Here is an 18,059-nt window from a genome sequence, read left to right as displayed (position 1 = left end):
AGACTTCAAGACTACCCTATTTGCTTTTGAAAAATGGACCAATTGCTCTATGGAAGAAGAATGAGTCCAAGCTAATAGCTAGTGTGGATAGCATACGTATTAGTCAGCTCAGGTTGTCATAACAAGATACTGTGCACTCTGGGCTTGTGCAGTAGATACTGATTTTCTCCTTGCTTTGAAGGCTAGCCCGTGATCAAGGTGCCAACAAGGCCGGCTTCTCCTGAGGGCTTTCTTCCTGGTTGTAGATGGTTGCCGTCTTGCTTTGACCTCATCATGCTTCTCTTTGCTATGCAAGGAGGGTGAGGGGGAGATTGGGGAAAGGCGTGTGAGAGAAGAAAGCAAGAGAGACCTGATGTCTCTTTCCCTTCTTGTAAGAACACAGTCTTGTTGGATTAGAGTCCCACCCTATGACCTCAGTTAACCTTAATTACCTGTTCAAAGGCCCTGTCCCTAAATGCAGTCATGTTGGGCCAGGGTTTTGACCTATGAATCCAGAGGGATGTGATTTAGTCCACAGTAGAAGATAACACAACCACCAGGATTCTGTGATTAAAAACTAAGAGACACATGACCATCAACCACAGCAGCACACATGTCTGCCTACAGGATAAAAGAGACTTGGCCAAGCTAGTATCTGGTAAGTATGACTTCTTGGAAGCAATTGGGGAATTATCTCTGCTTTGTCTGAAATTTCTCCTCCTCGACAAACTGGATCCATGTATGCCCTGGTACCTGTAGCACTGTGATTATCCCCCACCTTGGAACCTCCACTTTTGTGCCAATTGCAGCAATTCCTGTTTCCCCAGAGTATTTGCTTCTACTGCAGCCTGTCAGTTCACCAGCTGAGTGGCTTACTTTCTGCAGGGGTTGTTGCTGGAGGTCGCCTGGTCTATAGGACCTGTGCTTTCCTAGTCTATGCCTACCAGTGAGGTTAGAGATGGACTGCTAAGGGGATGCTTTAGATTTCATTTGTAGAAAACAAGATCCATATCAATGCATATAGTGGTCTTTATCAAGGCTCTTAGCTCTTCTAGGATTGCCTAAATTCTTGCTGAGCATTAGCTGTGTATCAGGCATTGTGATCGATTAGGAGAGTTCAACAGCGACTCAACACATATAACACCTATTTTTTGAAAATTCATAAATTACCATTCATATTACTTACAGTTTTATCTTTCTGAAACTTCCTTTTTTCATATGATGTTAATCATTAGTGTTGGAATGGATTTTTTTTAAATTGTGATTTTTTTCCTAATAACTGCAATGATAACTCAGAAGTTTTGAAAATTCAAATGTACATGCATAAAAAAATTAAAAATCACTTGAAATCTTCACAGAAGAAATTAATACTTCAGTACTCTTTATTCTGGGCTTTTATCTTATATATTTATATCAATAAACTTTCCCTTACGAGGGTCAAATGTTTGACACCTACATCTGAAAGGAGAGAGGCTTATTTTGCCCCATAGTTCCAGAGTTTGCAGTCCATGGTTTGCAAGCTCCGGGGCTAACACTTCCTGGCAGAGGGGCCTAGCAGAGGAAGGCTACTCAACCTGCTAAAACCAGAAAACAGAGAGAACAAGACAGCCTGAGAGAGCAAGATTTGCCTCCAAAGGTAGCCCTCGTGACCCCTCTATCCGGAACTCACCTCCTAAGAGCTTTTAGCATGAAGTCACCAATGGACGAATCCACAGATGATTAGATTATAGTGCCTCTGATCAACCATCTTCTGAAAGCCCCACCTCTGATCGTATGAGAGATCTGGGGACATTTTAGACCTAAATTATAACAGTATATGCATACTGCATGCATACATATGCACATACACATTTCTGTTTAAAAATTTGGTATCCTTTGGATTCTGGCTTGAAACTACCTTTTTTTTCCCCAATGTTATTTCACACGTATTTTATGTCATTAAATAATATTCTGCCTGCTAATGGCTGTTTGGTTATCTTTCCTATGTTTCTAAAAAATATTTGTCTTTCTTGTTTTAGAGCTTTTAAGTAATTTTTCCATTTTTCACTACTATAAATCAGTGGAAGTATGTGTCTCTAATTGTTTGCTTAAGATAAATGTATAGAGCTAGCATTGCTGGCTCAGGTCACATTTTGCCTCTTGGATGGATGTTACGTAATTTCCATCCGTGAAGCTGGTGTTAGTTTCGAGTCTGTCAGCTCTGTGCAGCAGTGGCTGTTTCCCTGCTCCCCAGGGGTATGGACGTAGATACTTTGTGAACCCTTTTTAATTTGATTTGTGAAAACATGTAGATTTTTAATTTAAAAATTCCTAGGAAGCATTTGGCTAAATTTCTTTTGAAGCAGCTTTAGCTATTTGTGTTCCTACAATTACAGTTTCTAATTTTTGTCTGTTTTAATATTACTCTTATCTGTATCTATTTGTGAAGATACTCTATGCCAAAGCTATGAGACTTTTATTTTACATGTTGCAAATATTGTTCCTGTTTTGTTGGTTGCTTCTTACTTACATTTCGGGTTTAATCTTTATTTTATTTTATTTTTGGTACTGGGTATCAAACTCACAACCTCATACTTGCCAGGCAGGCGCTTATGCCACTGAGCTAAATCCCCAGCCTGATTTCGGGTTTAAGACTCCTACATTTTGCAGCTATATTTGTTAGTCTTGCAGGTGTTGCTTTATACCTTAGAAATTTTTCAACCTCGAGGTTAAACATAATTTTCAAGTTTTCTCTTCAGGCTCAACTCACTGGGTCTGTTTCGGGGCTCTTTGTCCTATTTCACTGATGTATTCTGACACCAAAGCCACCGTACATACATGGATACGGTCTGGTGTTTCATGTGTCAGTTCTCTAGTTTCATCTGTTTTGCACTTCCTGTTCCTCTGAATTTCAGAAATTGCTGTTCTCTTGACTTCAGTGTGAATCTGCAGCATTGATTTTGCTCTTGAACTGCTACAAATTGAGCTACGATATTTTAATTTTCTTTGTTAACTCAGACAGTATCCTTTCAATCAGCTGTCTTACCTTACTGTGAAGTTATTACACCTGTTCATATTTTCTTGACTTCAATGACACAAAGTGTGACCACTTACAATTCACTTCTACTTATTGTAGCTAATGCTTTGCAAATAGTTGCTTGGTTTATCCTCTTGGGAAATTTTTTAGAAAGTCTCTTGGTCTGGCTGGGGTTGTGCTCAGGGATAGAGCATGTGCCTAGTATGTGTGAGGCCCTGGATTCCCTCTTCTACACCCTGCTCTGCCTCCTCCCAAGTCTTCTTTTATAACACATGGATTTTTTTATAGATACTACTCATCCCTGGCAGAGGAGAAGGCCATTAAGGCCCGACACTTCCCCACTATGTGTGGACTGACCTTGGGCCCTTCCGTATTCTACCTGAGCAGCATCTTGGGCTTCAGCGCCAGGTCCAGTACTGGATCAGAGCCCACTTCAGGAGCCTGGCGGTGGGTGGGAGGACTGACCTTGGGCCATTCCTGCGGTTAAATTTTCTGTCATCCTTCTCCGGGTTGACAAAACTTTCTAGAGCCTGGTTGTCTCTTCCTAGTGTGTTAGCTGGTCCGTCTTTCATGGTGGGCACAGGAAAAGGAAGTCCCTAACCTTTTCCCTGGTAGTAAGGGAAAGTGCGGGCAAGCTCCTACTCCTTAGAGGGAAACTCTGACCCTTGTGGTCTTCCGTTTGACCCATCTGCATTTAACCTTAACTTCTTAGCGCAGCTGTGCTAGAGCTTTTCCGAGGATCCTGCCTAGAGTGTGGTTCTTAGGGCCCCATCTTGTTCCCGCCCATGAAGGGGTGCCTTTAGTCTAACATCAGCTCATCATTCTCCAGTGCCCCAGTGAGTCGGACCCTTGGTGTCTGCCGCTCTTTCCCTAATTGCCTCCTGTTTACCCTTAATGAATAGAAATGGCTCAAAGGAGGTGTCCTGTGAAAATCACTCTTCCACATTATCACTCTGTTCCAGATTTTCTGTTTTACTTAAAGTCTTTGGCTTGTTTGAGTTGGCTTCAAGACAAGGGACAATTAGATACCTGTGATGAAATAAGATGGCAGAAGACTTACTCGCAAATCAGAAATGAATGACAAAGTTTATTTGAGATAACACCTTTCCTGCAAGCTTCACAACTGTGATTTGAGGGCAAAAATAAGATGATAAATGTGAAAGGATTCTGGAAACTGCCTGGAGGCATTATTCAAATACAAACTCACTTTGTTATCTCTACATTTTATAAGACCAGAAATCAGTAGCCTTGTTGAAAGCAAATTTTGAGTTGGGAATTCTTTTAAGGGATGTGTGATAATGGAAGATTGTTATTCAGAGGACAGCCATTCTATTTTTATGTATTTTGCCCCCTTCTTTTTCCACGGTACATCTGAAATAGAGGTTTGTCTTACTCTTTATCTCCCCAAAGAGAGGTATAGCCTGAATTTCCACTGTAGATAATTTCTTTAAGTACCAAGGGATTGTTTCAGCAAATGAAAGTAATCTTCACATTGATCTGACCCTGCACAATGCCTAGGGCTGGGGGCAAAGGCATTAATTAAAATGGGAAAATTGGTAATTTCTGCTCTATCTGGGAAGCTTAGACATGATATAGCTTGAGTGAAAACAATGGCTTTTGCTTAAAATGCAAATATTAATGCAGGAAACAGCCTGGGATTGACTCTCCGCAACTGAAAGAGATTGGGATTTCTTTTTCATGCCTTTGAAATAATGCCTCTTTTTCTTTCCTGAAGCTCTGTAATACATACATTTAACATGCAGGGTTTTTATTTTTCTCCTTAAAGTTTCTTTCACTTGATAGTTTGCTGCATTTTCATACTTTTGAAAGCAGTGCAAATTGCAGGTATTGATAAATCTTTGAAACAGCTGTAAGGATCCACAATGGTTGTTTGCATCTGTGTGGGTGAAAGAGAGTCGGTTTGAGACCTGTGCTGTCTTCCGTGCATTCTCCTCTTGGCCACGTGGACAGCTTGGGTCTCACTGGCCAGAGTCTCCATACAGGCATAGAGCCTGGAAGTGACCGCTGCGGCACACACACCTATGTACCAAGCGCTTGTAAGTACCAAAACGACACTGCAAAATTTGAAGTAACATCTATTGTCCTTGGCCTAAAGGCTCATCAAGTAGTATTGCAATGAAAAAGATGCATTTTCATTGTTTAGCCATTAATAGCAGGGAATGGGAATGTGATCATTTATACCAGTTCTAAGCATCCCAGTTCACGAGGCTTTTCACTAATGATAATAATTGTGGGTGAAAATTACATCTAATGTGGAATTATCATGGCTGAACATTTTAAAGTTATCATCATCATATTACAGGAAAATTTGTTGCAGAAATAAAAAACAAAATCCCAATTCCCTCTAACTTGTTTCTTTTTCCACTTTGATTTCCACCTCTTCTTGATATACTTACAAACTTTTATGTTATTGCAATCGTAGTATGCATGCAGTTTCAGGGTTAGCATTTCTCATTCAGCATTCATTATGCACAAACCATTTTTCCTGATTATGTAGTCAGCACGAGATTTTCCATGGCTGCTGCTTTGACCAGTTTCCTACTGGTGAGCATGGAACTGTCTGCATTATTTTTGTGTGTGGCTGTTAAAATTTAAGAAGTGCTGCAATAAACACCTTTACCTGGAACTGAGTTTAACTGTTTGAGGGAAGTTCATGCTTTTTTAAAGGCATAAATGGAAAGCAGTGAGATTTCTGTGCCGAATTTGAAGGCTTTCTAGTAGGCAGCAGGGAGAGAGGAGCAACTGGAGGCTGATGCTGGAAGGGACACTGAGTCTCATCCTGAGAAAGGGCGATGTGAGCAGCGAGCAAACACGGCTCTGCTGGGTGAAGCCTCAGGCCAAAGGCAGTGTGACTATGGTGCACCCAGGAGCAGTGTGCAGGGACCTCTGCGCCCAGCCGGCCACGGAGCTGTGAGTCAGCTACACCGAGACATGGGCAGTCTGCAGTGAGCGAGCCCTCCTCGATGCCAGCGAGGCTGTGGACAGGCAAGGCACTGGCTCTGCCCCCGGCAACCTGGAGACAGCAGAGGAGGCAAAGGGGATTGTGGGCAGAGGGAGGTGCTGGGCCATGAGGTAGCCCATCCCTCTGTCCCTGCCTCTGAGCAGGAAATGCTTTCCAGAGCCCCTGCTGCCCTCATTCCTGGCCTTAGGCAGTGCACTCCGTGGAGAACACTCAGGCTCACTTCCCCGAGACTGGAAAGGGGAGCCCAAGGAAACACAGGCTGCTACTGAACCTCAGATCCCAGCATTCCTCATTATGAACGGCTCTGCGGAACAGCTCACCATTTATTTTCCTCTCGGCTAACAGGTTTTTATGGATTTGACAAACTCCAGAGAAGTGGCGGGCTAAGCTTTGCCTTTGCTGGAAACTTTTTTGAATAGAAATAGAGCACTTTAGGAAAGGAGGAAAAGCAAGACAGAACAGCTCTAAAACAGACTGTACTGTGCGATTTCCAGTTTTGTCTCAGTTTTGTTCTCTGGAGCTTTGTGTAGCCGGACGAGGGAAAGGTTTTGATAAGAAGTTTTGTGATTGCAGAAGCAAAGTTGAAGATCCACTTCTGCTAAGTGTGAGCCCGTGCGGTCTCCCCAAGGTCTTTGTACCAGTTGCCGATTGCACTTTTCCTCCTCCCCAGGCTGTGTCTGCCTTCAGCCACTGGTAGGTTTTATTTTTATTTTTATTTAGGTGCCGCGGATCAAACTCACGACCTTGCACTGGCCAGGCAGGTGCTTACACTGCCGAGGTAAAGCCCTGGGGGTAGATTTTGATGTATTCTTTGTGCTATTGTTTTTACTAGAGTGGTCTTTCAAACATCACCACTCCCTCTGCTTCCCCAACCTCAACAAAATTGTAGAAAACACTGATGGATTTTAGTAATCAACCTATTTATTTGCAAAAGAACAATGAAACCAAACCAAATCAAGCAAACAAAATCCCCGCTAATCTGTGCTGGGCTGTTGCGGTAACCAGAAGAAACTGAAAAAACGATGTTGACTCGTCTGCCACATACCCACCCTCACAGGGCCTCATTTTTCTGTCCTGTCATTCATTCCAGGTAAACAAACAAAACAAACAAGAAGACTCCAGATAATCTTGATTAAAACCTACTACAGAGCCTAGAAATAGACACTGATGTTGCCAATATCTTTCAAACCACTCTTTAGTACTTTTACACATCTGTAAAAGTTTCTCATGTTCTGTTAGTACTTTTAAACCCATTTAAAGACCTTTAAACTGCCTGAGTAATGTTTGGAAGCCTCCTTGCTCTAGACAAAATAAAGGGATCAAAACATGTTGCATAGGGAAGGCCTGGCATGAACTATTTACAACATGTGTTCTGCAAATGAGTTGCAACTTGCTGTGTGTTCTCCAAAAGTCACTTGGGCTCTGTGGCTAATCCATAAAAGTAAACCATCATCCGGGATACTGGCTAAAATTCAACTATGAATAACAGGAGAGTGGTACAACGGCCTTGAAAAGAAGAGAACTTTTTCAGAGTAAAGAAGAGGTGCTCGGACTTAGGTAGCAACAGATCAGTGTTAGGAATTGGGTGCTGTCAGTAAGTATTTAGGGTTATGCAGATTATCATTTTTCTATGCTCTGTCTTGTTTGATTCTTGTGGCTACTCTACTGAATGTTGTTATTTCCGTTTTGTGCATGGGAAAGGTGAGACCTGCAGACCACACAGGTATTCCCGTTACCAGCAGGTCCACGTCACACAGTGTAGAGCTGGCGCTGGGGCCCTGAGCTTCTGTTTGCACTTCCTTCCTGGCCATTCACTCTGTCGTCATCCTCACAGAGAACCTGAAAGTAAACACAGTGCTCTTCAGAATTATGGAAATCTGGGCTCCCTGTCTGTAGACCCCACAAAAGGGGGAAAGGTGGAACTCGGAAGGGATTCCTAGCCGAGTGTGATGGCACACAACAGGAGGCTGAGGCAAGAGTATTGCAAGTTCAAGCCACGCCAGTGAAATTTAGCAAGTTTGTGAGGCCCTATCTCAAAACCAACAATTAAATTAAATTAATGGCCTGGGTTGCAGCTCAGAGTGCATGTCTTGGGGTTAGTCCCCACTACTGAAAAAAATCAAAAAGGAAGAGGAGGAGATGAGCGTCTCCACAGTGGCCGCGGCCCAGCCGGCTCCCCATAGCCAGCGTTGCATCCTGTCGTCCCGGTCTTGGGCCTTCATTTCCTCATCGGATCCCCGGCTCCGGCCGGCTTGTGGGTGGCCTGGGTGCCGCATCATTTCCCTGCTGGTGTGCATTTTTTTGGGTCTGTTTTGCTTTGACTTCGGAGAATCTCTCTTGATAGCTTCTTAATGAGACTCGGGTTTGGAAAACTGGACAAAAAGGAGAAAAGTGGAAAAGATGGATGCTGGGGGGATGCATCAGGAGTTCAGGGAGCTTCACGTCCTGATCTTTGGGGAGGGCGCAGGACTGGGGCAGAAAAATCCCATTGGCTCCTCGCTTCGTTTTCCCTCCTCTCCCCTCCCACAGCCCCCCTTTTTTCCTTCCTCCCAGCATCCTCTGCTCTGTATTATGTAGTACTGCGCATGAAACCAGGGCCTCGTTCCCCTGCGCAGCGCTCATAGCGGGCCCTTGGTAAATTTTATCTCAAGGCAAGGCCTCACTAAGTTGTCTGGCTGGCTTTGAACCTGTCACTTCTCCTGCCTCCACCTCCTGGGGAGCTGGAAATATAGGTGCGCGCTCCCAAGCCTAACACATTGCCTCCGCTCAGCACAATCCATCCTTTGTGTTATTACCAGTGCTTGTTCCACCTCCAAGGACAATTAAATACATTACCCATGCTAAGCTAGACAACTCAATATCTTTAACCTTTTTCATTACTGTTTTTACTTTTCCTGAAGTGACTTTGGATTTGTGACCTTGGGTGAGTTACTTAATGTTTCTGAAACTGTACCATGCACAACCTATAGGGCCACAAGACAGCGCTTTTCTGAAAGCAGTTCTTTGCCTTGTGGTCATGAACCCCGCTTTGTTCGCTTCTTCTTTCTCCAGTGCCTTCGTGGTCACAGTGTGTCCTTTTGCTTTTCCTCCCCAGAGTCGAAAACATGCAAGCAAAGTCCGACTGTATTATATGCTTCACCCCAGGGACGGGGGATGTCCCGCCAAGAGGCTCCGAGCAGAGAACGTGAGTATCCGCCCCAGAACCGAAGGTTTCCTAAGGCCTGCAGGTCTGGGACTGCAGGTTCACGTGAGGAGTAAAGCTAAGTAGAGATGGTCCTTACAGGGTCCTCGGAAAGCACTGTGGCTAAGCAAGGTTGCTCACTTGTTTCTGCTTCCCTGCCAGAACTCTCTGGGGTGAGTTTAATGTGCAGAGGGGACCACACAGACAGTCTGTGTGGCAGTCTGGGAAAGGACACGGCTGGTGTTTAGGGACAGGAGCTATCCCAGGACAAGGTGTCAAGAGGACAAGACCTTCGGGACCTGCCTGTCACACAACAGAGGCTTTACTTCTTGCAAATTTCATTTTTTTCTTTGCTGGTAGAACAGAATGTCAGTTTGTTAATTTATAATGAAGACTGTACATATCTTGCAAATAAAAATACTCAGGCTTTTTGATCAGTACTCCTTCTCCCTGAGGGAACATTTACTTGGAAAGACAGATGATAATTTGGAACATCACTTTGAGGGTGTGGAGTCAAAACGAAAGGGTTTATTTCAGCTGGGCCAGGGCAAAGACTGATGAGATAAACATTCCCTCTCCCACCGGGGGTGACTCTTCATAGTAAGTGGGATATTCACTCTCCCCAACTGCGTGGGTCCCTCCTGAGGAACACTGTGGATTACACACAGGCGTCTCTCACCCTCAGAGTCTGGAGGAGGCTGCAGGCACCGAATGGAAGCCCTGTACTATCCATGGTGCTTGTGGTCCTGCTTTCTAGGTCTGTCTTCTTCTCTGTTAAAATTGAATGCACTGTCATTGCAGAAATATTTGTCATTTACAAAACTGGACTGGGATATTCTTTGTGGCAGAAACTAAGAAAAGGGAGCAAGAGAGCTGCATGTGACTAAAGGCTGTGAGCATCAGGGCTGGGGATTCCTCAGAATCCAGGGCAGACTCTGTGCATCCCGGAATAAGCTGCGCATGCCCAGGCGAACCTGGCATGGGGAGACGCTGATTTATTACCTGACAGGCAGCACTCAGAGCTCAATGGAGGCAAAGACGCCATGGAAACTTTTCAGGATGCCAGGAGTGGGACCAAGGCTGGCTCAGGCGTCTCTTAGCTATAGTGCCTCAGATAAATGATTGATCTCTTTGGCCTCAGTTTCTCTAATCAGGCTTGACTGTACCTTTTTCTCTGAAGCTTTTGTGAATATTAAATGCAATGATAACTGCAAGATGTACTGTTTCTGTAGAACAATGAGGAATCCTAGATAAGTGAAACAGACTCATAACATAGTGAAGGAGAGTAACACTGCACTAAAAATAGCTATGATTCCCACCATGTTCGTGTTTATTAGCAGTCTGCACAAAGAACCATGGAGACAAACGGCAAGGGAATCATGCCGAAGGGTCCAGTCGGGGGAGGTGCTACTGAGGGGCTGGCATTTACCAGGGCTGCAGAGTGTGAATGGACTTTACCAGATGGAGGAGGGAAGCAGGCATGAGGGAGAAGCCAGCAATCTCTCAGGTGCATTTCCATCAAAAAATTTGTTAAACCACGGGGCAGTTAGCCGAAACAAGCTTTTATGTAATCTCAGAATCTTAGAGCTACACGAGAATCATGCCTTCCATTAGAGGATAGTCTATCAGCAGGTCTGGCAGAATAATTTTTTTTATCCCTGGACATTATCCAGCAATAGTGCCTACATCCTGTCATTCAAAAGCCATTTAGAGTCGTATTGTAATGGTTAAAAACAGTGGGGTTCATAGCCACTGGAAAACTAGTTGTTTGTACCCAGATTATTTCCTGTCCCCTCACATTTTAGTCATGAAAGCTGCACTTAGATCTGACCTCCTGGTGTGAGCTCTAAGTAGAAGGGAATTCAGGGAGCTGGAGCTGGATTTGCAGATTTACAAACATGGTCTTTGCCACTCTGGTCCGAGCCAGGATCCAGCCCAGTGAGGCTCTGCGCCTGCCAATAACCCTGTAACAGTGTGGGGAGGGGGATGTTTGGATTTGAGGGCAAGAAGCATTTGCAAGCGCCATTTAGCAAAGGGCCTTTTGGGAACGTTTTCTCCAGTGTAGGCTGGATTTTGAAAACTTTTATCCACCAATGATTTATTTATGGAATCATTTTTCTATAACTTGGTAGTCATAGAATAAATGCAAATCAGTAAGTAGCAAAAGATAATCTTACTGAAAGTGTGTTTGATGCTTTTATTACATTGTGTGTAGCACTTGGAAGAGAATCACCCTTTCTGTGATTCTGTGTCCTGGTACACTGAGCACAGCTAAGACCCCTCCGGTCCCTCTTCAGGCGCTCTGAGGGTGTGTGGTGGTAGTGATTTGGACAAATTTTGTTTTGTTATGACTTACACCAAATGACTGAAAGACTGAATGTGCAAACGAAGAGAACCTGGTTAATAACAACAATCCTAATTTTCATCCCTGCTTCCAATTTAGGACCAGTCAGAGAAAGCCACCTGTGTCCCCCTCCAGTCTCAGGGTGCCTGGCTTCTGGCTCGCTCTGCTGCATCTTCCCTTGCTCAGCAGTGTGCTGATGGGGACACCTGAAGTCTCCCTGTCTTCTACGGTACCCTGTCCCACTTTGCTTGCCTCTGGGTCTCTCCCAAGCGCCTGTGACCACGGCTGACCCCTTGGTATCACGAACACCAAATAAGAAGGCTCTGCTCGCTCTCATTGGCAGTCTTGGTTTGTCCCATTCGGCTGTAAGATGGGAGTAAGCGTAGCTAACATACTGGCCTATTGCAAGGTTCCCTGGCGGTTGTCCGCTTGGCTTAGCTCTGGGTTCACAGAGCTGTCTTCCTTGTGCATCTGTTGCAGGTGCCCTCACCAGTGCTCTGCTCTGTTTGAAGGATTTAACATTTTGTCCTGCTTGCATCTCTTTCCCTACTCATTCTCGCTGCTTCTGAGGGCTGTGACAGTTTTGTATTCCAGCTTTCCCTGGTGAAGGAAGAGCTTGCACATCGGTCCTGAGCACCCAGTCAGGAGCAACCTGTGGCAGTGGAATAGACTTCTTCCGCATGCCCCCTGTCTGCCCTCCCCGCCGTCCCCACTCCCAGCCCTCTGGGGTTACAGGACTCCAAAGCCATTCAGTACTGAAGACAGCTCCTATCACACCCATGGTTCATTGTGGCCATTTCTACTTCAGCTTCTGTGACCTTTTGTGTTGGGGGTGCTGTTATCGTCATTTTAAAAAAGCTTCCATTCATTTCCTTCTGTTGGAGCAGCTCCAGCTTTGAAAATTCCCCTGCTGCAAACCTTACCGCTTGGAATCTTCACTTGGATCTTTTGCTCCTCTCCTGAAATTCAGAGCAGGACATTTTCCCCTTGAGGTCGCAGAGTAAAATTACATGTTAAATAAATTGTTATAGTTCATTGTCTTAGGGAAATTTTCAGTAATCCCAGGAGCGTTAGAGCCCTGAAGAATTTTAGAGACCATCTAGTTCATTGCAATGCTCACGTTTTCACTGCTGACCCCTTTTATTATCTTCACTGTGCATTACGTGCTTTGAAAAAAGTCATTTGCTTGGGAAACAGTGCTTTCAAGTAAAAAGGTGATTTGGTTTTAACTTTTTTTTTTCTGGAAAGATATGATTAACTGTCAATCAAAACTGTCAGTTGTTATGAGAATAAATGGTATTTTTCCATGGAGTTAATATAATTTCCTCTAAAACTGGAGAGCTCCTAACATTTATGTGCTCCCCCTGAGGGCTGAAACATTCAGTATCACTTGAGAGCCCAGGTGCCGTTTTCACAGGCCCCTACCATCTTGGACTCCAGGATGGGAAGAATCAGTCTGATCTACACTCTTACCACAGGATGGGATGAAGAACCCGAGAAACTCTGTGACTTACCCGATTTGGTAGCCCCAAGATCAAGACACTGCTTATATAAGTCCTATCACTGGCTTTCCCACATATCTCCAAGTGTATCTTGAACATTGAAGTCACGGTTGGGTCCAGACCCAGAGAGCACTGCTATTCTGGGCAAAGATATACGAGTGGCAGGCTGGCCTCAGCTTCCTTGAATACTGCAAATGTCTTATGTACACTGGTACAGGTCATCCTTGCAGTCATCATGTAAGGCAGGAGCAGACACTACCCGCATTCTGCAGGGAGATGAATCAAAATGCAGATTAAATAAATTGACTCTGGTCAACCAGTTGGCAGGTCGAAGGGTCGTGGATGGAAAGACAGGAAACTGCCGCCTTGCTTCCCACATCTCTCCAGGACAGCAAGACGCTGCCCAGTGCTGGAGGACATGGAACCCCTCGCCATCAGGATCTTGTGATGAGTGAGCTGTGGAAACCAGGAATCTTTTTTTTTTTTTTTTTTTTTTTTTAAATCGGTACCGGGAATTGAACCCAGGACTGTCTGCTTGGAAGGCAAGTGCTTATGCTGCTGAGCTAAATCTCCAACCCCTAAACCAGGAATCTTAATACTGCATGGCTGTTGCTCCCATAGACAAGTGCCTGGACACGAGGAGGGACCCCGACTGCCCTGTAGGGTGAGGCAGGATGCAGTTTCCTGGAGACAGTGACTGTGAGCTGGTGCCTGAGGGAGTGATGCAGATGAGGAAAGGGCAGAAGGAGGAAAAGCTCTTCCGAGCGTGGGACAGTGCAAGCTCTGTCTCTGGGGAGACCCAAGTCAGAGCTTTTCTGGAGTGTAAGGTGCTCACAGGCAGCTGCTGTAAGCAGCCATAAGCCAGAGGGTTAACACAGCACCACTGCTCTCACCCTCCTGGAGGCCACAGCCTGACATTAGGGCGTCCCTCTGCAGGTGCTGACAAGGAATGTGCTCCAGCTTCTCTCCCAGTGCTGGCAACTGGGGCCACCCTCAGGTGGAGTCACAAGGGCTCTGTCTCAGCCACCATCTCTGCTTGGCTTCCTTTCCATGTTCATCTCTGTATCATCGAGTCCTCAGGAGGGTCAGGGACTGGGGTAACCACACTAAGCCAGGTTGTCCTCTTCCTAACCAATTATACCACAAAGACCCCATTTCTGAGTAATATCTCCCATGTTTTAGTAAGATCCCATGTCCGAGGAATAGTGGGTAAAAATGCTGACCTATGTTATGCACAACAATGACATTTGCTTTGTTGAAATGTTCTGTTTTCCCAAGTGATCTGCTACTGATGAATTCATGGTGAATTTTCAAAGAGAGGAGTGTTTATCAACAGATACTGTGTCGTTGGTGCTCCCAGCATTAGATAAAGTTGAACTTGTGGCAGTCTCCCTAGTGCTAGGGCTACAGACATGTGGCACCATGCCTGCACCTTCAGCATTTAAAGCAGGTATCTAGCGATCCTTGGCTCTGCTATACATTAGTTTCAACTTGGCTTTGAACTTGTAAGAATTAATTGCTATGATTGTAATTCAGGACTGTGGTAGCTGCCCTGGCCTGCTTTCAGAGTTCAGGAGCTCAAAACTTCTTGTTTGTACCATGAAAAATTGTGGTGTGTATAAAGCATTAACATAGGGATATTTTCTTTTTAGTTTGGATTTCCCCTGCCCCGATCTATGGTGCCTGCCATAATTCATCAATTAACCAGGCAATTTCTGTTGAAATTCCACTGCATATAGAGTACACTGAAGCATACTGTACAGGACATTGAAAAGGATGAAAGATAGAGCTCATCAGGTAGCAGGAGAGCAAAAACATACATAAAACAATTTAAAGACAATTAAGGCTAATTGGTGTCACCTGGTGTTAATGAACTAGGCGACCAGGGAAGTGGTGTTTGGTGGAGGCTGGGGTGGTTAACAGCAGCTCCCGGAGGCGAGCTTTGGGGAGTTTGTTCCAGATGTGACCTCCTATCTGTGCAGTTTTTCAGCAAGAAGGGGGGAAGGGCCCTGGGGAGGCCCTGTGGGAGAATTTCAGGGTGCCCTTCGCAATGATTTTCCTTCCATAGTTATTTAGAAAGTTCCTTTGAATTACCAGTAAAATACATTTTTTTACATTCACAATAAGTAATAAAATCCACAAGCCAACGAGAACATTGAAACTTGTTTGGAATGGAATCTCTTGTAGATAGTAATAGTCATTTGCATCTGGCAAAGAAAGAAATTACTTCCATGGGTCTCATTATACAACCTTATCTGACATACGTTAAATTGGCTTTCCAAAGCAGACTTGCTGGAGAGTCGGATCGGCTTTGACCCTCCCTCCTGCCGCAGCCTCCTGGCGCGGGGATTATGGACTGTGCCAGAGCACCTAGCTCCTACATTTTCAAATTGCATGTCACATGGAAAACAGAGCTGCTCATGGGTCAGGACAGATTTGATGAAATTTGTATTGCATAGTCTGCAGATGTTCCCGGGAGACGTTCCCGGCTGGAAAGGGCAGGTGAAGGACAGCAGGGAGGAACTGACCGGAAATGTTTCTCCTTTTGCTTAGTGCCTCGATGAGAGGGACTGCTGCTGATGATGTTGGGGTGGTGGCTCTGTTTTCTAATGCTTACATGAGCCTCAGTGTTTGCTATTCTTAAAAGAGGAGACAAGTCCGGGGCTGAGGGAAAGAAGATCATGCTGCCTATCCCTTGCTTAGTCAGGGTCCTGGGTGTCCAGGTTAGCTTTCGTAGCACTTACATAACTCAGCTAATTCTAAGACCAAGAATGGGAATGTGGAGGTCTGTGTCTGGCCTTGTCCTGGGTGAATCAAACAGTCATCCGCAGACCTTCTTTGTATCTTCCTGACAGGCCCTGATCTTTCCAGGGATCCTTTTCCAGGAACACACAAGAATGGAGGATTTCTAAGCTGTCCCTGTTTTCCAGGAGCACAGGCTCAGGAGAAGCTCAGCAGTGTCATAGGGGTGGGACAACACCAAAGCTAGGACCTTTGTTTATTGAAGCAAGCTGTGTTAAAGCACCTTGGACTGCTTGAGAAAAATAGCACAGTCTGTGGCTTGTAAACAGCAGATTTATTTCCTGTTGTTCTGGGGAGTCTAAGATCAAGGTGTCTGTCCACTCTGTGCTGGTCAGGGCTGTCTTCTTGGTCTACAGTCAGGACTCTTCTTGCTTTGTCCTCATAGGAGAGAGGAGAGAAGGAGGGAGAGGACACCAATCCCATCTGTGAAGCCCTCACCCTTACTACCTAATCACTTCCCAAAGGCAGGCCTGACCCCGTATACCATGACGTTGGGCATCAGACTTCAGTATGTGGGATCTGGAGGGACACAGGCATCCAGCTCCTGGGAACCAGGCTCAGACTGGCTTTTATCAGTATCATCCCAAAAAGCTCAATAATTACAATGGAGTATTATATACTTCTTTTTATATCCTTGAATGGATTATTAGGAGCACTAGTGATTATCTATTTTATTCCCTTAAACATGCAATGTCTTTTCTAGTGTTCTGTGTTTAACTAATGCAGACACTTCTTCCCATAGTGTTGAGAGCCGGTGTTTCCCCCTTACCTCAAGCCTGTGTCCGGCTGGTTTCACTCTGACCTCTTCAGTGTCCGGAGTCATTTATTCTCCAACCCGAGCTTACTTTGCTTTTTTCCCTAGACCCATCTTTTTAGTTCTGTTAGTAACAATCTTGTTATAGGTGTACCCTTTTTTCCCCCATTAACACAAATGGAAACTAAGACTCGGACAGAGTTTTATAGAAGTCATTGTCATTTGCTGAAAATCTACATTCAGGAAATGATGGGTGGGAACCCCTAAGTAAAATCCAAGGGACACCACTCTGCAGCTGCCCAGCATGTCAGCATGGGGACTTTTGTGGTGTTTGTTTTGAAAGGGGTGTTGCTAGTTTGTTGTCATTTCCTGGAGACTGTTAACTTAGTTTACTTCTGATCAGAGCTGCTATCTCACTTTGGAGTGATTCACTTCATGATCAGAACAGAAAGAAAATAGAGTTAAAAGGCAGCTTCCCAGCTCTGACCTTCAGTTAAGCCAGAGGTAATGGATCGTCCTTCCTGCACTAGTTTGGACCTGTATTTTACATAAGCTATGGTGGAATGTGTTCAAAATACGACATTGATTTTTTTTTTTTTAATCTAATGGTCCACACCCTGATGGTCATGCCATATGGGTTGTGTGTGCATGTATCTGTGTACTGTGAGTCTTCATTTTCATGGTTTCATGTTTGGAATTTCTCTACTTAATCAGGTTTGTAATTCTGAGTCTGTGTGTCCGTGTTTGGGACCACTCACAGTTGTCTATGCAGCTCGACACACTTCAGTTGTCCCACTTGCTGAGCTCTACCAAGCTGATGCTCTACCTTGTTGGTTTTTTTATTTTTCCATTTTTTGGTATCGGGAATTGAACTCAGGACCTCGCGCTTGCCAGGCAGGTGCTATGCTGCTGAGCTCTGCCCGGGCCTCTGCCTTGCTGATTCAGCCTATCCTGTAGACAAGTGTCCCTTCCGCGGGCTTTTTAGCGCCGCATGCTTCATGCTCCAGTGCTTTCTGTGGGTGGCTTCACTGTTTGAAGCACCCGCTCCACAGGGGCACCGCTGGAGAGCTGTCCACTGCCCCTCAGTGCAGGAAGGCCCTGTGGGCCTTTGGGAGGCACTTGTGTGCTAAATAAACACGTGTCTGTCCAGGCATGAACTCCAGTGCCAGAGGCCATGAGTTTAATGTGAAGAATCATCAATATATATTTAACCGAAACATGCACGGAGCAAGGGTACATATTGATTGGCTGATGAAAATATGACCACAGGCTCCCGGAAACTAATCTGGTGCTTCCCCTAGGAGCAGTGATTCAGTGCTTGCTAATTCAGTGTTCACTGCGACTTGGCTTATAGACAGTAACCACCGCAGCTAATGGGAATCAACTGCGTGTGCCCAGTGCACACACACGCACACATGCATGTGCAGTTATATAATAGTCTACCATATAGACATCTCTTAGTATATACAGTATTCCATTAATGTGTATTTGGATTTCC

At 44.9% G+C, this 18,059-nt stretch overlaps 1 protein-coding gene across 3 annotated transcripts in view; it reads left to right on the top strand.

Moving 5' to 3' along the window:
- The window catches only part of Zmat4 (zinc finger matrin-type 4), a 379,004-nt gene that overhangs the window by 122,469 nt on the left and 238,476 nt on the right, over window positions 1-18,059 (top strand). For all 3 annotated transcript variants that reach the window (XM_063239857.1, XM_063239858.1, XM_063239856.1), the window contains exon 3: window positions 9,073-9,162. In XM_063239857.1, coding sequence (XP_063095927.1) covers window positions 9,073-9,162 — 90 coding nt within the window. The remainder of the gene's footprint in view (window positions 1-9,072; window positions 9,163-18,059) is intronic.

This window comes from Cavia porcellus, unplaced genomic scaffold (assembly GCF_034190915.1).
Source record: "Cavia porcellus strain 051 isolate PalLab524CR breed Dunkin Hartley unplaced genomic scaffold, mCavPor4.1 scaffold_29, whole genome shotgun sequence".
In the NCBI taxonomy this organism is placed as follows: Eukaryota; Metazoa; Chordata; class Mammalia; order Rodentia; family Caviidae; genus Cavia; species Cavia porcellus.
This window is presented reverse-complemented; position numbering and strand designations above follow the sequence as displayed.